Source organism: Salvia miltiorrhiza, chromosome 6 (genome assembly GCF_028751815.1).
Source record: "Salvia miltiorrhiza cultivar Shanhuang (shh) chromosome 6, IMPLAD_Smil_shh, whole genome shotgun sequence".
In the NCBI taxonomy this organism is placed as follows: Eukaryota; Viridiplantae; Streptophyta; class Magnoliopsida; order Lamiales; family Lamiaceae; genus Salvia; species Salvia miltiorrhiza.
The window spans coordinates 21,914,892-21,935,946 of NC_080392.1; the positions used below are offsets into that span (position 1 = coordinate 21,914,892).

At 37.3% G+C, this 21,055-nt stretch overlaps 3 protein-coding genes and 1 pseudogene across 3 annotated transcripts; all 4 read left to right on the forward strand.

The window, feature by feature from the left end:
- The first annotated feature begins 206 nt into the window (after window positions 1-206).
- LOC130987494 (RNA-binding protein Y14A-like) lies at window positions 207-2,698 on the forward strand. Its single transcript, XM_057911031.1, is given in 5 exon segments — window positions 207-533; window positions 977-1,113; window positions 1,657-1,802; window positions 2,377-2,392; window positions 2,394-2,698. Coding segments are annotated over 5 exon segments (594 nt in total). The 5' UTR covers window positions 207-268; the 3' UTR covers window positions 2,424-2,698.
- Window positions 2,699-3,142: 444 nt separating this feature from the next.
- Window positions 3,143-5,634, forward strand: LOC130987495 (RNA-binding protein Y14A-like). The gene is given in 5 exon segments (XM_057911032.1): window positions 3,143-3,468; window positions 3,913-4,049; window positions 4,593-4,738; window positions 5,313-5,328; window positions 5,330-5,634. Coding segments are annotated over 5 exon segments (594 nt in total). The 5' UTR covers window positions 3,143-3,203; the 3' UTR covers window positions 5,360-5,634.
- A 447-nt stretch (window positions 5,635-6,081) lies between these two features.
- LOC130987496 (RNA-binding protein Y14A-like) lies at window positions 6,082-8,503 on the forward strand (annotated as a pseudogene).
- A 343-nt stretch (window positions 8,504-8,846) lies between these two features.
- Window positions 8,847-20,094, forward strand: LOC130990643 (RNA-binding protein Y14-like). Its single transcript, XM_057914869.1, has 3 exons — window positions 8,847-9,334; window positions 9,778-9,921; window positions 19,856-20,094. Exons 1-3 carry the CDS (start codon window positions 9,070-9,072, stop codon window positions 20,092-20,094), a joined length of 648 nt encoding a protein of 215 aa, XP_057770852.1. The 5' UTR covers window positions 8,847-9,069.
- The last annotated feature ends 961 nt before the right edge of the window (window positions 20,095-21,055 follow it).

The following is a 21,055-nucleotide window of genomic DNA, read 5'->3' on the forward strand; positions in this document are numbered from 1 at the left end:
TAAATATTGTTATAATATAAAAAGACATTCAACATTAAAAAGTATAGATTACTTATACTTTTAAATAATTTAGTTAAATAACTATTACCGTGCATCGCACGGGAGCAAAACTAGTAAGACTTAAATAGCACAGCCAAAAAGCACATAATAACCCCTCGTTTTTCTACTTATTTGTCTACTCATTAGCACAACCCTCGTTTTTCTTCAAAATCCCTTTAGCCCTTCCCCTCCTATCCCCAAATCTAAACCTAGCTAAATATCTGCTTCAATGGCGAATGCGGAGGCGGAGGCCGTCGATTTCGAGCCTGAGGAGGACGATCTTATGGACGAGGATGTCGGCGATGGCTCCCCCAACCGAGCCACCGTTCCTCGCCTGAAGTCCGCCATCACCGGCGGCGGCTCCTCCACCGCTCCAAAGAAGACCAAGGGCCGCGGGTTTCGCGACGAGGCCGCTGCTGAAGCGGACCGAAATGCTCGCATGTCCGCCCCCTTCGATTCGCTCGATTCAGAAGGCGGTCCTGGCCCCGAACGATGTCAGTATCCAAAACCCAAATTATTTTTGAATTATTCCATTTTTTATTTTTCCATTTAGGTTATTTGTGTGAATTCACCTTGCTTCTAACTGTTCTGTTGATATCTTTGTTCAGACATAGTTGCTGTATTAGAAATTTGAAAACATGTTATATTTTAGATCAGTTTCAGTAGAACCATTTTGGTGTATATTATAATCGAGCTTGATACTCTCGCTTGGGTTGCTTTTTGGGTAGTGTTTACATTTTCCCTTGCACTCATAGTGTGGGAGAAGTGAGCGCTAGATGTACTACTGATTGAATTTGTTCGGGTGTTTGACACTGTTGTTTGTTGCAAATTCGAAGTGGAGGCATGTTTGATTAGATGACACCATTTGTTTTTCATAAAAACTTCAATTGGATATTGGGATAGAAGTTGAGGTCTAGTTGTGATTGCACTTTTGTAGCTATTGAAGGATGGATTATTCTGGTTACTGGAGTTCATGAAGAGGCTCAAGAGGACGATCTGCAAAACGCATTTGGTGATTTTGGAGAGATAAAGAATTTACACTTGAATCTCGATCGTCGTACGAGTTTTGTCAAGGTATACAAATCTTGCGTTCTTTTACGATTCGTTATGAAAGTTACCTGCTATATACTAATTATGTAACATGTTAAAGAGAAATCTAATGACATTCTATATGATGTTTATCAGGATTAACTTTAAATGTTATGTAAATCTTCTTCTTCTTCTTCCACATTTTTACATTTTACACTTTGTTGAATTTGAAGGCATACCATCCCTTTCTGCAACCGCTTTAGATGATATTATAACATAGATTCTCTGTATCAGCAATTGAGGATCCTGTAAAATAGTTTAATGTTATAGCCCGGATGAACATTTTGAGTCTTACAAACTACCCTTGTGTGTAGATGGGCTCCAAGAAAAGATTATTATTTACTCTGAGTTGCCTAAGCAGCATATTTGCATCTCTGAAGCAGTCTTTACTCACAAAGGGATTAGTCAGCATGTTTCTTTTTCTGCTCGACACCCTCATGTTTTTCTCGATAATAATCTATTTATCTTTCCCTTGACTATGTCGCTTGTATATCCATTGTCCACTAAATGTGTTATGGTATTTTCTAGGGCTATGCTCTAATTGAATTTGAGAAGTTTGAGGAGGCACAGAGAGCCATAAATGAGATGAATGGAACTGAACTCCTAACCCAGACCATGAATGTTGACTGGGCGTTCAGCAAAGGTCCATTCAGAAGAAGGAACATTAGGAGGAGGTATGTGATCTCAAATTCTCTGCAACAACAATATAAGTCCCTCTGTTCTTTCTAAATGTCTAACTCAAATTATGGGTTCTTATTACTGTTGCTCATAGTATAGGACTAGGAAATAGCTGTACCAAACATGATAGTGCTCCCCATGTACTTTTGGAGCCAGAGGTAATGTGCAGAGCTTGGGAAATACTGATACTGGAAATGTGCATGTGTCACTTATTACCTTAACAGACAAATACATCATTTGGAATGTTGTTGAGGGGGCATGTTAAATATTTTAATTATCAGTTAGGGTTTGTAATAATTCAGACATGGTGAATCAATGTTAGGATACGTAACCTTGAAAAATCTCTCCACTTTGAATATGTTAGATGACACTCTTCAAATCTAGTTTTGAGTGACCCATATTAGGTTGGTAATAATTTTGAATTGTCTTGTAGTGGGAGTTGGAACAACCACATTATAAAAAGGGCATGTAATTGGGGATTAAAAAGTTTACAAACCCTCTTTTCATGTCTGGATCCTATCCGACTGTTACTGTTTTGTGATTCATCATTTTTATTGAAATCTTCTACAGATCACCTCGGGGGTCATCATTCCAGGAGTCCAAGGAGGAGATTCTGATCATGGTGGCATGTGAGAGTTTTTGGCACTTTGATTTAGAGTGAAGATACAAATGTGAATCTTTGTTAACTTTTAACAATGTGTACGATTGTTGTTTCTGTTGTCAGTTTTCGTTCATTGACTTCATTTCAGCTGTATTAACGTATTTATGAGGCTTCTTTGGATTGCTCTTCCTGGCTTGCTATTTATATAGGTTGGTACTTTAGTTGAAGGATGTTCCAATGTTGTGTTCTTATTGATTCCGATCAGTGTATTCATTGCCTTTTTGATTGGTATTTGTGCTTGTCTTGTTGTAAGATCATCATTTTGTTTTGGGATAATCATAATTTGTCATTAACTTTTACGTTTTTTTTTTAAATCTATATATATATATAAAAGCTCATCCAACTTCACAATTTTTTTCCCGCCCAAAACTAGAGTGTAATTTCTATACCAATCACTATTTAGTCCTATCTTAAATTTGGTAATTGACAATTAATTAAAGCATTAAATATGATAATTAGTTGATATTATAAATATTGTTATAATATAAAAAGACATTCAACATTAAAAAGTATAGATTACTTATACTTTTAAATAATTTAGTTAAATAACTATTACCGTGCATCGCACGGGAGCAAAACTAGTAAGACTTAAATAGCACAGCCAAAAAGCACATAATAACCCCTCGTTTTTCTACTTATTTGTCTACTCATTAGCACAACCCTCGTTTTTCTTCAAAATCCCTTTAGCCCTTCCCCTCCTATCCCCAAATCTAAACCTAGCTAAATATCTGCTTCAATGGCGAATGCGGAGGCGGAGGCCGTCGATTTCGAGCCTGAGGAGGACGATCTTATGGACGAGGATGTCGGCGATGGCTCCCCCAACCGAGCCACCGTTCCTCGCCTGAAGTCCGCCATCACCGGCGGCGGCTCCTCCACCGCTCCAAAGAAGACCAAGGGCCGCGGGTTTCGCGACGAGGCCGCTGCTGAAGCGGACCGAAATGCTCGCATGTCCGCCCCCTTCGATTCGCTCGATTCAGAAGGCGGTCCTGGCCCCGAACGATGTCAGTATCCAAAACCCTAATTATTTTTGAATTATTCCAGTTTTTTATTTTTCCATTTAGGTTATTTGTGTGAATTCACCTTGCTTCTAACCGTTCTGTTGATATCTTTGTTCGGACATAGTTGCTGTATTAGAAATTTGAAAACATGTTATATTTTAGATCAGTTTCAGTAGAACCATTTTGGTGTATATTATAATCGAGCTTGATACTCTCGCTTGGGTTGCTTTTTGGGTAGTGTTTACATTTTCCCTTGCACTCATAGTGTGGGAGAAGTGAGCTCTAGATGTACTACTGATTGAATTTGTTCGGGTGTTTGACACTGTTGTTTGTTGCAAATTCGAAGTGGAGGCATGTTTGATTAGATGACACCATTTGTTTTTCATAAAAACTTCAATTGGATATTGGGATAGAAGTTGAGGTCTAGTTGTGATTGCACTTTTGTAGCTATTGAAGGATGGATTATTCTGGTTACTGGAGTTCATGAAGAGGCTCAAGAGGACGATCTGCAAAACGCATTTGGTGATTTTGGAGAGATAAAGAATTTACACTTGAATCTCGATCGTCGTACGAGTTTTGTCAAGGTATACAAATCTTGCGTTCTTTTACGATTCGTTATGAAAGTTACCTGCTATATACTAATTATGTAACATGTTAAAGAGAAATCTAATGACATTCTATATGATGTTTATCAGGATTAACTTTAAATGTTATGTAAATCTTCTTCTTCTTCTTCCACATTTTTACATTTTACACTTTGTTGAATTTGAAGGCATACCATCCCTTTCTGCAACCGCTTTAGATGATATTATAACATAGATTCTCTGTATCAGCAATTGAGGATCCTGTAAAATAGTTTAATGTTATAGCCCGGATGAACATTTTGAGTCTTACAAACTACCCTTGTGTGTAGATGGGCTCCAAGAAAAGATTATTATTTACTCTGAGTTGCCTAAGCAGCATATTTGCATCTCTGAAGCAGTCTTTACTCACAAAGGGATTAGTCAGCATGTTTCTTTTTCTGCTCGACACCCTCATGTTTTTCTCGATAATAATCTATTTATCTTTCCCTTGACTATGTCGCTTGTATATCCATTGTCCACTAAATGTGTTATGGTATTTTCTAGGGCTATGCTCTAATTGAATTTGAGAAGTTTGAGGAGGCACAGAGAGCCATAAATGAGATGAATGGAACTGAACTCCTAACCCAGACCATGAATGTTGACTGGGCGTTCAGCAAAGGTCCATTCAGAAGAAGGAACATTAGGAGGAGGTATGTGATCTCAAATTCTCTGCAACAACAATATAAGTCCCTCTGTTCTTTCTAAATGTCTAACTCAAATTATGGGTTCTTATTACTGTTGCTCATAGTATAGGACTAGGAAATAGCTGTACCAAACATGATAGTGCTCCCCATGTACTTTTGGAGCCAGAGGTAATGTGCAGAGCTTGGGAAATACTGATACTGGAAATGTGCATGTGTCACTTATTACCTTAACAGACAAATACATCATTTGGAATGTTGTTGAGGGGGCATGTTAAATATTTTAATTATCAGTTAGGGTTTGTAATAATTCAGACATGGTGAATCAATGTTAGGATACGTAACCTTGAAAAATCTCTCCACTTTGAATATGTTAGATGACACTCTTCAAATCTAGTTTTGAGTGACCCATATTAGGTTGGTAATAATTTTGAATTGTCTTGTAGTGGGAGTTGGAACAACCACATTATAAAAAGGGCATGTAATTGGGGATTAAAAAGTTTACAAACCCTCTTTTCATGTCTGGATCCTATCCGACTGTTACTGTTTTGTGATTCATCATTTTTATTGAAATCTTCTACAGATCACCTCGGGGGTCATCATTCCAGGAGTCCAAGGAGGAGATTCTGATCATGGTGGCATGTGAGAGTTTTTGGCACTTTGATTTAGAGTGAAGATACAAATGTGAATCTTTGTTAACTTTTAACAATGTGTACGATTGTTGTTTCTGTTGTCAGTTTTCGTTCATTGACTTCATTTCAGCTGTATTAACGTATTTATGAGGCTTCTTTGGATTGCTCTTCCTGGCTTGCTATTTATATAGGTTGGTACTTTAGTTGAAGGATGTTCCAATGTTGTGTTCTTATTGATTCCGATCAGTGTATTCATTGCCTTTTTGATTGGTATTTGTGCTTGTCTTGTTGTAAGATCATCATTTTGTTTTGGGATAATCATAATTTGTCATTAACTTTTACGTTTTTTTAAATCTATATATATATATAAAAGCTCATCCAACTTCACAATTTTTTTCCCGCCCAAAACTAGAGTGTAATTTCTATACCAATCACTATTTAGTCCTATCTTAAATTTGGTAATTGACAATTAATTAATGCATTAAATATGATAATTAGTTGATATTATAAATATTGTTATAATATAAAAAGACATTCAACATTAAAAAGTATAGATTACTTATACTTTTAAATAATTTAGTTAAATAACTATTACCGTGCATCGCACGGGAGCAAAACTAGTAAGACTTAAATAGCACAGCCAAAAAGCACATAATAACCCCTCGTTTTTCTACTTATTTGTCTACTCATTAGCACAACCCTCGTTTTTCTTCAAAATCCCTTTAGCCCTTCCCCTCCTATCCCCAAATCTAAACCTAGCTAAATATCTGCTTCAATGGCGAATGCGGAGGCGGAGGCCGTCGATTTCGAGCCTGAGGAGGACGATCTTATGGACGAGGATGTCGGCGATGGCTCCCCCAACCGAGCCACCGTTCCTCGCCTGAAGTCCGCCATCACCTGGCGGCGGCTCCTCCACCGCTCCAAAGAAGACCAAGGGCCGCGGGTTTCGCGACGAGGCCGCTGCTGAAGCGGACCGAAATGCTCGCATGTCCGCCCCCTTCGATTCGCTCGATTCAGAAGGCGGTCCTGGCCCCGAACGATGTCAGTATCCAAAACCCTAATTATTTTTGAATTATTCCGTTTTTTATTTTTCCATTTAGGTTATTTGTGTGAATTCACCTTGCTTCTAACCGTTCTGTTGATATCTTTGTTCGGACATAGTTGCTGTATTAGAAATTTGAAAACATGTTATATTTTAGATCAGTTTCAGTAGAACCATTTTGGTGTATATTATAATCGAGCTTGATACTCTCGCTTGGGTTGCTTTTTGGGTAGTGTTTACATTTTCCCTTGCACTCATAGTGTGGGAGAAGTGAGCTCTAGATGTACTACTGATTGAATTTGTTCGGGTGTTTGACACTGTTGTTTGTTGCAAATTCGAAGTGGAGGCATGTTTGATTAGATGACACCATTTGTTTTTCATAAAAACTTCAATTGGATATTGGGATAGAAGTTGAGGTCTAGTTGTGATTGCACTTTTGTAGCTATTGAAGGATGGATTATTCTGGTTACTGGAGTTCATGAAGAGGCTCAAGAGGACGATCTGCAAAACGCATTTGGTGATTTTGGAGAGATAAAGAATTTACACTTGAATCTCGATCGTCGTACGAGTTTTGTCAAGGTATACAAATCTTGCGTTCTTTTACGATTCGTTATGAAAGTTACCTGCTATATACTAATTATGTAACATGTTAAAGAGAAATCTAATGACATTCTATATGATGTTTATCAGGATTAACTTTAAATGTTATGTAAATCTTCTTCTTCTTCTTCCACATTTTTACATTTTACACTTTGTTGAATTTGAAGGCATACCATCCCTTTCTGCAACCGCTTTAGATGATATTATAACATAGATTCTCTGTATCAGCAATTGAGGATCCTGTAAAATAGTTTAATGTTATAGCCCGGATGAACATTTTGAGTCTTACAAACTACCCTTGTGTGTAGATGGGCTCCAAGAAAAGATTATTATTTACTCTGAGTTGCCTAAGCAGCATATTTGCATCTCTGAAGCAGTCTTTACTCACAAAGGGATTAGTCAGCATGTTTCTTTTTCTGCTCGACACCCTCATGTTTTTCTCGATAATAATCTATTTATCTTTCCCTTGACTATGTCGCTTGTATATCCATTGTCCACTAAATGTGTTATGGTATTTTCTAGGGCTATGCTCTAATTGAATTTGAGAAGTTTGAGGAGGCACAGAGAGCCATAAATGAGATGAATGGAACTGAACTCCTAACCCAGACCATGAATGTTGACTGGGCGTTCAGCAAAGGTCCATTCAGAAGAAGGAACATTAGGAGGAGGTATGTGATCTCAAATTCTCTGCAACAACAATATAAGTCCCTCTGTTCTTTCTAAATGTCTAATCTCAAATTATGGGTTCTTATTACTGTTGCTCATAGTATAGGACTAGGAAATAGCTGTACCAAACATGATAGTGCTCCCCATGTACTTTTGGAGCCAGAGGTAATGTGCAGAGCTTGGGAAATACTGATACTGGAAATGTGCATGTGTCACTTATTACCTTAACAGACAAATACATCATTTGGAATGTTGTTGAGGGGGCATGTTAAATATTTTAATTATCAGTTAGGGTTTGTAATAATTCAGACATGGTGAATCAATGTTAGGATACGTAACCTTGAAAAATCTCTCCACTTTGAATATGTTAGATGACACTCTTCAAATCTAGTTTTGAGTGACCCATATTAGGTTGGTAATAATTTTGAATTGTCTTGTAGTGGGAGTTGGAACAACCACATTATAAAAAGGGCATGTAATTGGGGATTAAAAAGTTTACAAACCCTCTTTTCATGTCTGGATCCTATCCGACTGTTACTGTTTTGTGATTCATCATTTTTATTGAAATCTTCTACAGATCACCTCGGGGTCATCATTCCAGGAGTCCAAGGAGGAGATTCTGATCATGGTGGCATGTGAGAGTTTTTGGCACTTTGATTTAGAGTGAAGATACAAATGTGAATCTTTGTTAACTTTTAACAATGTGTACGATTGTTGTTTCTGTTGTCAGTTTTCGTTCATTGACTTCATTTCAGCTGTATTAACGTATTTATGAGGCTTCTTTGGATTGCTCTTCCTGGCTTGCTATTTATATAGGTTGGTACTTTAGTTGAAGGATGTTCCAATGTTGTGTTCTTATTGATTCTGATCAGTGTATTCATTGCCTTTTTGATTGGTATTTGTGCTTGTCTTGTTGTAAGATCATCATTTTGTTTTGGGATAATCATAATTTGTCATTAACTTTTACGTTTTTTTTTAAATCTATATATATATAAAAGCTCATCCAACTTCACAATTTTTTTCCCGCCCAAAACTAGAGTGTAATTTCTATACCAATCACTATTTAGTCCTATCTTAAATTTGGTAATTAACAATTAATTAAAGCATTAAATATGATAATTAGTTGATATTATAAATATTGTTATAATATAAAAAGACATTCAACATTAAAAAGTATAGATTACTTATACTTTTAAATAATTTAGTTAAATAACTATTACCGTGCATCGCACGGGAGCAAAACTAGTAAGACTTAAATAGCACAGCCAAAAAGCACATAATAACCCCTCGTTTTTCTACTTATTTGTCTACTCATTAGCACAACCCTCGTTTTTCTTCAAAATCCCTTTAGCCCTTCCCCTCCTATCCCCAAATCTAAACCTAGCTAAATATCTGCTTCAATGGCGAATGCGGAGGCGGAGGCCGTCGATTTCGAGCCTGAGGAGGACGATCTTATGGACGAGGATGTCGGCGATGGCTCCCCCAACCGAGCCACCGTTCCTCGCCTGAAGTCCGCCATCACTGGCGGCGGCTCCTCCACCGCTCCAAAGAAGACCAAGGGCCGCGGGTTTCGCGACGAGGCCGCTTCTGAAGCGGACCGAAATGCTCGCATGTCCGCCCCCTTCGATTCGCTCGATTCAGAAGGCGGTCCTGGCCCCGAACGATGTCAGTATCCAAAACCCTAATTATTTTTGAATTATTCCGTTTTTTATTTTTCCATTTAGGTTATTTGTGTGAATTCACCTTGCTTCTAACCGTTCTGTTGATATCTTTGTTCGGACATAGTTGCTGTATTAGAAATTTGAAAACATGTTATATTTTAGATCAGTTTCAGTAGAACCATTTTGGTGTATATTATAATCGAGCTTGATACTCTCGCTTGGGTTGCTTTTTGGGTAGTGTTTACATTTTCCCTTGCACTCATAGTGTGGGAGAAGTGAGCTCTAGATGTACTACTGATTGAATTTGTTCGGGTGTTTGACACTGTTGTTTGTTGCAAATTCGAAGTGGAGGCATGTTTGATTAGATGACACCATTTGTTTTTCATAAAAACTTCAATTGGATATTGGGATAGAAGTTGAGGTCTAGTTGTGATTGCACTTTTGTAGCTATTGAAGGATGGATTATTCTGGTTACTGGAGTTCATGAAGAGGCTCAAGAGGACGATCTGCGAAACGCATTTGGTGATTTTGGAGAGATAATGTCACAGCCCGCAACCCTTAATGACAATTTAGCCGGGGTTATGACTTGGGGTGAACAATAAGAAATGGAAATGGACAATTACTTAACATTAAGGTATATGAGAATGTCACTCATAGATAAGATGCTAGGATCATATATGATCATTTGGATACTTATAAAACATACACATGAAGGAGAACTGATTAAGGTGGGTTATCCAATAACACGTGTCACAACTTCATAACATAGAGTTATTCTAATCAAAGTGTTTTGCAGCGGAAAAACGTGTGAGATATACATATGAAGATGTATACTCAAGGTTACATTTCTTGAAATGTCAAAAGAACACCCGCTCAACATCATTCCATTCCATCAGCTGCTCAACCTGCACATTTAGAAATACATGCAGGGCTGAGTATAAAAATACTCAGTGGGCACATATGCCTACTATGAAATATAACATGCTTCGTAAAGATTTAAATTGTCATGCCATCATAAGCAGTACAGCAAGGGGTTTTTCGCTAAAAAGGCCCAAGCTTACTAAATTCAATTGTGATTCTTAAAGTTCGACTGCAGTCTAAGTTCTCTTGTAATCTATCATATCTGGAACTGTGTGCCGGAGAGGTGGCCACCTCTCACGGTCACTTGACCGGCCAACCCGCTAGATGACTCACGGTCACTGGTGTACACTAGCCCTGGCAGGATAGCTATCAACTACTCAGGACCCGAATTCGATTGCATAATAACTGGCAAAGCCACATCAGATAGATATCATACCAAACATTGAAACATTTATGGCAAGACAATAGTTGAAATAATTTTCAGTTCAATGATTTTGCAATGAAATAACTGTTCAAACATAACATTAAACTCATTTGATATATATATGAAACTGAAATTAACAGTTAGATCATCTCATGCATTCATTCGTATAAGAGGCCTACGACACGCAGGGGATCTCTATATACGTATAGTAAAAGTAATGCCCACCTGATTAGGCAATGCCTGTCGTTTATTCTTAACTCTGAATTGGTATAGCAGTGCTAGTCCTCACGATCCACAAAGCCTACAAGAAATCTATAATCTTAATAGGTCTCCCGAATCTAATCTTAAGTCATAGTGAAGTGCTTATCATCCTATGATTCACTTAGCCGGGTTTTCATATTTTAATAAATAAATAATTGAAAAAATAAATTCTTGAGTCAAGGACACCAACAATATCCTTATTCGATTTTTAATAATAAAACCTATTTAATCATAAATGATTCTATGTAAAATGTTTGATGCAAAATTAATTCATGCTTTAACTCACATAATTAAATAAATATATTATTGAAAACATTTCTCTTGAGTTAAGAACACCAACAATATTCTTACTCGACTTTCTTTAATAATTGAAATTATAATTAAAACCAATTAAATCATAAATACTTTTATTTGCAAAAATGCATATGCAAATGCATGTCATGCTTAGCATATAATAAATAATCACTTAAAATATGCACATAATAATAATATGATATTATTATCAACACTAGTCTTTGAAAATAATTAATTAAACTAATTAATAGTTCAATTAATTAAAATAGGACAGCCCAATTAATTTAATTAATTAAGGCAGCCCAAAGTTTAAAATAATAACTGAACCAAAGGGGTTTTAAATAAGGCCCAGCTGAATAAATAAAAGAAATTGGCCCACTGAAAAAATTAAACATAAATCGGCCCACCACTCAAAGCCCAACCGAAATAAAAATAAGGCCCAACACATTTAAAAAATAACAGCCCAACTCCTTAATAGTCCGACTTCTAATGATTCAGCCCAAACTTTAGCCCAAACCTATTCTAACACAAAACCCTTCCCCACTTCTCCTTCACAGAATCACAGCTGCGCCTCTTCATTCTCCAATCTCTCTCGGCTCTCTTCCCAGAAATCCCGCCGCCGCGGAAGCTTCGCCGGAGGAGCAGCAGCGATAAGCCGCCACCACCAGCTCCTTCTGACCTCCGTTCTCCCTTCTCTCTCCGACAGCGACGGTGACCGCTGCCACCAGTCAACCATCTTGCCCCGCCTCTTTCTCAAAAAATCCAGCGAAACCATCGCCGTCTCCTTTCCCATCTCCCTCGATCTACCTCTCTCTCCACCTCCGGCACCAACAACGACTCCTCGCCGCCGCTGTGCCTGGACTCCCTCATCTCTCACCGCCTCTGTCTCCCTCTCGGATTCAGGCTCGCCGAGCCCTTGCTCAACTCACCGCCTTCACTCTCCGGCAACCGCAGCGGTGCCACGGCCGCCGCCCTCTTCCCCTGCCTAATTCAGCCACCACCGCCCTCTCTACCACTTCTCACCAAACTCGACACTTACAGCAGCACAACCCACAAAACATAGCTCAAGATTCAAGTTCAATACATGCTTATTTTATATATCATTGCTTGAATTCTCAATGTAAAATCAGTTCATACAATTCATGCTCAATGTATAAATAAGGTAAAGTTCATATCTTTAAGTCTTTTTTTTTTCTTTTCTCTGAAAATGCATATCTACATGTGGACACGTTTATGAATGAGTGAGTCGTCTATTGCTTTTGAAATCAAAGTGAGAAAATTAGATAAGAAAATTTGAGGTGGAACCTTGAGTTTGAATATATGGCTGACAGTTGGGGTTTGATTTTCTGCTGTGTTGCTGAATCTCAGTGGATTGAGAGCTCTTGTATTTTGAGTTGCTTGCTAGCTATAGTTATTAGTGTGTGATGGAAGGAGGACTTTGGCTGATGAGATAAAGAGTGAACCTTCTACTTCTTGCGAGAATGGGGTGAGTGAAATTGTGGGAGAGGTGGTGAATAATGCAATGTTGCTGCAAGCTCAATTTATAGGCAAACTTAGCTGTAATAGTTGAAGACAATGGCAGTAATAGTTGAAAACAATGCATCAACTTTTGACAATGAGATTATTTGCCGTAAATGCATGGAAATTGGCAAGAGCTGTGAATATTAGCCTATGTGCTAGCCCATTTGACCAACAACAAGAATAGATTTGCTGTCATTTTGTAGTTCAGTTTGGAGGGGAGTTGGTGGCTGCCAATTGCCAGTGTGGCTAAAAGTTGAAAAAAACTAAATGTAGGAGCATGGCTCTTGATGGGAGTCTAAGTGAGGTGAGTGATGATTTGACAATTAAAACTGTCTCATAAAAGAATTGTATCTGTAAAAATCTTTCAGGATAAAATTGTCGAAACTGTAATAATTCTTCAGGATTTGCTAATTAAAAGCTCGTGAAAATACTTGAATGTTAAATTAAATAAATATGAAATGCTTATAAATTTAATAACTAAATTTACCAAAGCTTTTGTAAATTATTTTTGTTGGAATTAAAATAAATTCTTTTTCTCAATCCGGCGTGAATCTTCTTAAATCTAAGTTCAAAAAAAAATACTCTAAATATAGCTACGAGGAAACGGGGTGTTACATTCCTCCCTCCTTATAAAAATTCCGTCCTCGGAATTGCATATTTGGTATTCTAGTTTGGGATACTAGACTTTCATTATCAGTGCGGCTACATAGCTTGATGCTTATCACATTTTCTAATCGTGAAAATGCTACGTCTCATGTCTCGAGAACTGTTGACAAACGAACTAATTCTAATCATACTATGCTTATCGTAATCAAAGAAGATCTTATTGGGACAACTATATAGTACGAGTTTATACATTGGGATGACTAAATTGACAATCACCGAGATCATAGTCATGTGGGCTGGCCAGACCCAGCACGGCGAGTCACTCAGTCAAATGGGAGCTTCGCCCCCAATCATGTCAACATCTTATCTCTTATAAGGCTCTAATTGAACTTCTAACTTAAGCACTTACTTCTAAGTACTTCAATCATAAATAATTGGTACCATATAAATCCATTCTATGCCGTTCTAGCGGTGCTATCACGACTAACATTCTTAAGACATTCTTGGGTGGTTCTCAAACGGTTTGTAAAAGAACTTATCATTCTAATCATATAGGCAGTGAACCTAAAATGATAACATAAAGCTTTCTCATCATTCATTCATACATACATACATACATATATTTGCTTTCTTTGAAATTTTTAGTCATATGGACATTAAATGTCCCTTTCATGAAAAACTTTGCTTATGCCGGAAAGATTCAAGGAATCTAACTCGACCATACATACATACATACATACATTGATTCGTTAAGGGCTCGGGTTGTCCCAAACACGAAATACATTCATTGAGTCGTTATGGGTTCGGGTAGTCCCAAACACGACAAAAAGCATTCACATAGCATCGTAAACATAAGGCGCACATTTTCTTGAAAACTTTCATAACATCTGTAATACATATATGTATATTTTTGAAACTATTATCGTACCTTTGTTGCGGCAGTGTGACGGCGAGCTGAGGGCTACTGACATTCTTAGAAGTCTAGAGATACTATTCTAGACTCTACATCAAAAAGCTTATGGTTATCAGAAACATGAAAGAAAACTCATGCTCTATCTCATATTCTATCTCTTTACTCAACTCTATATAAACTCTCCACTCATCTCAAATCCTTAAGTTCAAGGATAGGTTTCAAGAAAATCATGGTACTAAGTCTCGATTTATCTCTCATACAAGGCTCGTCTAATCTCATTCAACACATAGACAACACAATCACATAAGGCACATAAGAAAACATAATCAAACATTATCAAAACATGCTCTGTTTTTACACTGACTCAACTTCAAAATCTAACCTGTTCTTACTCCGACACCTCCTGGACTCGAGACTCATACCAAAAGAAAGGTCTTTGAGTCTATTTTCATATAAAAAAAAGTAGAGTAAAAAAATCCAAGTATTGTAGGAGACATGACTGTTTTACTACAGTCTACTATATTCGGCAGTTTTGAGCAATCGAAAACTTGGATTTTTGAAAAATAGTAAATGTTGTCAAACTGGGCTCAAATTTTGTGGATATTTAGCTAACACAATAAAGTTAATACCATAAAATTTTGGAAAGCTATATCACACAGGAAGCTACTGAAATGAAGGACTCTTTCCTCTGTTCTCTGAAACTCTCGGTAGTAATGTGCAGTTTCGGTTTTGTATTTTTTTAAAAATAGTAAACGAAGTCCAAATGACTTGAAATTTTTCCGATGTTCTCAAGACTTATGTAGAGACTTGGTATAAAATTTTTAAAGCTATTAGACATCTAAAAACTGTCGATCACAGTAGGTCAGTAGGCCTACGAAATTCACCAAAATCTCATCTCAAACTCTTAAATGCTCAACTCAACATCCCTTCAAAGAAAACCAATCAAAGCTCATTTTAAACACATATAGCACTTGAAAACATTCAAGCACATTATAATACTCATCATACTCAATCTTGACTCTCTTCTTACATCATAACCTCAAATCTCAAGTAAAACATTTCAACGAACGCATCATTAAAATTCTCTTCTCATTTTCGTGCTCAAAATTACTCAAATACTCAAACATGATCTCATTCATCATATAAATCATTATACACATATAGATTCCCTTTTATCATGTAAACTAAACTCTAATGAAACTTCATGTATCATCATAAAACTCTTAATAAAACATGACAAACTTTCACATAATGGTCATAAAGCAATTAGACCTCATTTTATCAATCATCGACTTCTCAAAATATGAAAACTCAAAAACTCATACAAACTAAACTAAGTCAAAATTTTATTTAGCCAACAAAAGACCTAGTCAAACATAATTAGACACTAATATTATGCTCAATTACATATATCCTAAACCAAAATCACTTAAATAACACATAGGCAAAAAGTCCTAATTTTTATTAAACTAAACTCTTTGAAATTTTATAACACACATGAATCTTTAATCTAATCATAGATCCATCAATTTTAACTATTTAAACTCACATATAATCCATCAATTACAATTTAGGGCATAGATACACATATCCCTAATTTTATTAAACTAACTCACCTCAAATTCATCAATTGACATCAAATAATCAATTTACTCCATCAATCATCATCATAGACATCACATAGACTCATTCTCGTAATCAATTCATCATTTAACACATCAACTCACAAATTCCAAATTTTTGGGTAAACTAAACTCAATCGACTTTCACATCTCAAAGCATATACTTTCACAACACACATCAATCATCAACAAACACCACATAGACCTCATTTTTCACCCCAAATCAAGGAAAAATTTTTTTTTGAAGGGTAAAGACCCATTTTTTTTTTTTTTTTTTTTTTTTGAAAATTTTAAGAACAAGGGAGGGGTGATTTTCTTTCTTCAATCTTTCGAGAATACTCACATACAATATCATTCAAGCAAGATTTATGGAATACATGATCACTTACCCAAATTTCTCACCAAAACTCACACTTTCTCACTCTAGCTTGGAAACCTTTCTTCAATGATCCTCTTGAATTCAAGTAGCTAGGATGTTTTTATGTAAGATTTAAGAGTGAATTGAGGTGTTTGGTATAATTTTTTTGAAACTCCGAAGGTCTCTACCATGGATGAAAATGGAGGAAAGTGAGAGAAAGAGGGAGAGAGGTGTTGGTCGAAAATGATGAGTGAGTAGTGAGAGAGGATTTTGCAAGATTGTAAATGATCTTGTGATCTTTAAAGAGGATTTTGTAATCTTAAGGAAATATTGGCAATTAATGCCTTGATCTCTCTCTCTCTAATCTCTACACTCTCTCTAATCTCTACACTCTCTCAATAATCTCTACACTTGGCAAATTGTGGTATTTAGTCACATGGTAGGGAAATTAAAGTAATAGTGTGAGAAGGGTGATAAAAAAAATAAGTCACAATAACTATGGAAATGTTACTCATTAATAAAATACCATAATATAATTATTCATGTGACCACATAAAATAACTATAGCACTAATATTAGTGCACTCACTCAATTATAATATTCCTCTCATAGGAAAAATAATTTTAAAACAAAATATATGCTTGGAAATATTTTCATTAACCGGCATTCTTTGATTTCTCGGTAAAAATAAACTGCACTTGCTTTAGAAACTTAATTTAAAATTTCAAGTGCTAATATCCTCAAATAAAAATCATACTAACTTGGTCATAATGACACACGTAACGAAAATCACATATATAACGATTAAATCACTTCGGATAAATCAAACCAGTTTTTATTATTAATGGATGTCGAACCCTAATTATTAATAATTAAGCCCTTAATCAGGGATTAAAAGTCGGGGTATGACATACTATCCTCCTTAAAAGAAATTTCATTCCGAAATTTGTACAACACGAAATAATTCTGGGTACTTTTCCTTCATGCTAGACCCGAGTTCCCATGTCGCCTCCTCTTGATCATGATGCTTCCAAAGTACCTTTATTAAGGGTATCGACTTATTTCTTAGTACTTTATCTTTTCGATCTAGAATAGATTCGGGTCTCTCCTCATATCAATTGGATTCCCAATTCCAATTTATATACACGAGATTTACTTGAGAATAAGTTCCCTCGTTCTTTTGCGGCGGTTCATTACTCCTACCTCATTCCTAGGGCTCATCTACGGGGTATCCTATTTTCCAAAGACCAAAATGGTCATCTGTCACGACCGGTCCTAATTAAGGATAATTAAGCCGGGGAAACCGTGACTAATGGAGGGAGATTAGAAACGGGGTAGAAAGGGGATAATTAAACAAAGAAGAATCACATTTCATAATTTAACAAAAGGAATATTTATAATATAACAGAAGTTTAGTCGTATAGACTCAAATAACTAGTAAGTTCAGATCTCTCTGACTTAGCCAAATAAACATAAAACTTCTGAGTACGCAGCGGAATAAGGTTCTGATTACATGTATGATGACATGTAACCCTAGAGTTCATTACTACATAATAAGACAAAAGAATCCCGCTCGTCACTTCATCACCATCGGCAGCTGCTCAACCTGCACATTTAGAAATATATGCAGGGCTTGAGTACAAAAGTACTCAGTGGGCACGTATGCCTAAGTATAAAATACATGCTTCAAAACTGTAAATTGTCATGCCATAATAAACAGTACAGCAAGGGAGTTTTTCGCTAAAAGGCCCAAGCTTACTAAATTCATTTGTGATTCTTAAAGTTCGACTGCAGTCTAAGTTCTCTTGTAATCTATCATATCTGGAACTTTGTGCCGGAGAGGTGGCCACCTCTCACGGTCACTTGACCGGCCAACCCGCTAGATGACTCACGGTCACTGGTGTACACTAGTCCTGGCAGGATAGCTATCAACTGCTCAGGACCCGAATTCGATTGCATAATAAAAGTCACATCAGATAGATATCATACTGAAATTTAAATATTTTATGGCAAGACAATATTTGAAATAACTTCAATTAATTTAATCATGAGATAACTTGCTTGAACGTAACATTTAAACTCATTTGATATATATGAAAGTAATGCCCACCTGATAGAAACTTTCTGTGACACAGTAGCTCCTTAACTGATTATTAATCTCGTGCTTGACCTTTATTACGAGAATATAAATAAGATACTGCTCGAGTAAAATCCTCAAATAATGAGAATACAGAATTAATGATGCATGATCCTTATGCATGAATTATTATTCTGAAATAATAATCAGGGAATTTCTATTGTTAATCCAAGCTATCGGATTTAAATAAAAGCTAAGTTTCGTCTCATGAAACCGGATAATTAACTAAAATTAATCTATTCTCTTCAGGATGTTATAATCCACTGATTAAATAAATCCATCTTTATTGGTCGTTACTAAGAAATAACTAATTCGGCTTATTCGCTGAATAACCTCATAAATTAATCGGGCTTAATAAATAGGAATAAATAATGTTATAAGATTAAATAATTAAAAGGCTTAACATAAGGCAGTCTAATAATCAATTAAATAGAAGTGGGCTTGAATAATTAACATGAGAGGCCTAATTGAAATAACTTATCGGCTCAATTATTTAAATAAATCTTGGCCTAATAAATAAATAATTTGATTAGCTGGGCTTAATTAAATAAATCAAACGAGGCCCAACGAAGATAATATAACAGCCCAATAAAATAGATGGGCTTCAATTTAAATAAATTCGGCCCAATGAAATAATTTAATAAAGGCCCATCTAAGTAAAATAAATAAGGCCCAAAAATAATTTAGCCCAAATCAATTAAAATCAGCCCATATAAATAAAATCAGAGGCCCAATTACAATAATTAAAATCGGCCCATTTAAATAAAATCAGAGGCCCAATTACAATAATTAAAATCGGCCCATATAAATAAATCAGAGGCCCAATTACAATAATTAAAATCGGCCCATTTAAATAAAATCAGAGGCCCAATTACAATAATTAAAATCGGCCCATATAAATAAATCAGAGGCCCAATTACAATAATTAAAATCGGCCCATTTAAATAAAATCAGAGGCCCAAATACAATAATTAAAATCGGCCCATATAAATAAATCAAGGCCCAATTTATAATTAACATCAGCTCATTTATTAAAATAAATAGAGCCCAAACATTTGGCCCAATTCAATTAAAATAGAAGCCCAAATTAAGATAAGAGCCCATCTCACACACACTCTCGGTTCTCTATTTTTCCTAACAGATCACGCACACACACAAAAGAACGCACACCTCTCTCTCTCACCCAAAACAGTCAAGCTCTCTCTCTCTATTTCTCCCTCTCGCTCCAGCCGAGGCGCCGACCGCTGCTGCTCCGAAATCCGGCGAGTGGCTGGCGACCGTCTTCGTCAACTACACCGCTGTCTCTGCAAATCCGGCGGCACCCGCTGTTACCTCCGATCTATTTTCCCCTCTTCGTCTGGAGTTCGTTCAAGGCGGGGAGAGCGAGCCCTAATTCACAAATTGAAGGTCGCCGTCGTCGCTGCAACCGGTGTCCGGCGAACGACCATCGTCTCCGAGCGGCGTTGTCCAAGTCGCTGCTGATATCTCTCAAAATCAGGGAAGTGATTTGAGCCCTAATTTCTGCCAGAGAAAAGAATACCGCCTCCGCTGCAACTGGAAGGCCGGCTTCGCCGCGCCGCTGCACTCGCGGCGGCGGCCGCTGGTCGTCAGGCCGCCAGCTGCTTCCCCCCTCACCTCATTTCCTTTCTTTCAAGGTCGAGGGAAAAGAAAAGTGAAGAAACCCAAGTTCCTCAGTCAGAAATCGTCTCCGCCGCCCCTGAAATCTCCGGCGACATTGTCACCTCAAGCCGGCGTCGCTCCGCCTGAAACTCCACTGCCGCGGCGCACCGAGCCGCTGCTGCTATTTTCTCCGGGGTCGAAGGTTTGAGCCACGCCACGCTGCTGCTGGATTCGGGCGAAGGATACTCCGCCGCTGCTGCAATCCAGAATCGGCGAGGGCCATCGTCGAGGTCGGGAGTCGTCTGCCTTTCACCGCTCGACGCCGACGATGCTGCTGTCCTTGGAACCGCCACTGCTGCGCACGAGTCCGACGTGCCTCTGCACATCGCCGTGAATCGCGGTTGGCGCTTGGATCCCCATGAGCCGTCGCCTGATCATCGCTTCTTGGCTCGATCGAACAGGCTGCGTCCTTGTTCCCTAAAGCTAAGTCCTACTTCCTTATATCCTAGTTTCTAGTTGTTAAGGCAGAATAATCATGGTTTGTTGTTCTAGAGCGTAAAGTAACAATGAGTAAATCATAACATAGTTGAAATGCCATAGCTTGAACATGTTGACATGAATGCTTGATTGGATTGAAATAACTGAGGTCGCATAAATACCTTGAGTATCTAGCTTGTTGGTTGGCTGTTGTGGTATTGATGATTGAGATGGGGAATAACTGAAATACATGAAGGTGTTATTGCTTTAAAATGCAGGTGAATAATGAAGGAAGGTGGATGAATGAAAGCCAAATCTCACCTTGGAGTTTCTGGCAGCAGCTTAGACTATTTACTTCCCTTGGTTTGCTGGTGATTAAGGGAGTGTTTTGGCTGAACTTGTAGGCTAGGAAGGCAAAGGGGCGATGGAGTGCACTTGAGTGATGAGTGGTGGTGTTGTATGAATGGGGAGAAAAGCATGGTGGAGCGAAAAAAGAAAGTTTGTGTAATGATACTGATGACTTTGTATGTTATTATGAGTTGTGGACATCAATGTATCAATGTGATTGGAATATTGTATATTGTTACTGGTAGTTGTAAAAATATGTTGTGTGCGTGTAATACTGTTTTAT

What these genes read in the sequence shown, in the direction of transcription:
- LOC130990643 (XM_057914869.1), top strand. Translation starts at nt 9,070, where the DNA reads ATGGCGAATGCGGAGGCGGAGGCCGTCGATTTCGAGCCTGAGGAGGAC. An exon ending in CGGTCCTGGCCCCGAACGAT is followed by an intron (nt 9,335 to 9,777) that starts GTCAGTATCCAA and finishes GCACTTTTGTAG; the next exon opens with CTATTGAAGGATGGATTATT. An exon ending in AGCCGGGGTTATGACTTGGG is followed by an intron (nt 9,922 to 19,855) that starts GTGAACAATAAG and finishes AATTTCTGCCAG; the next exon opens with AGAAAAGAATACCGCCTCCG.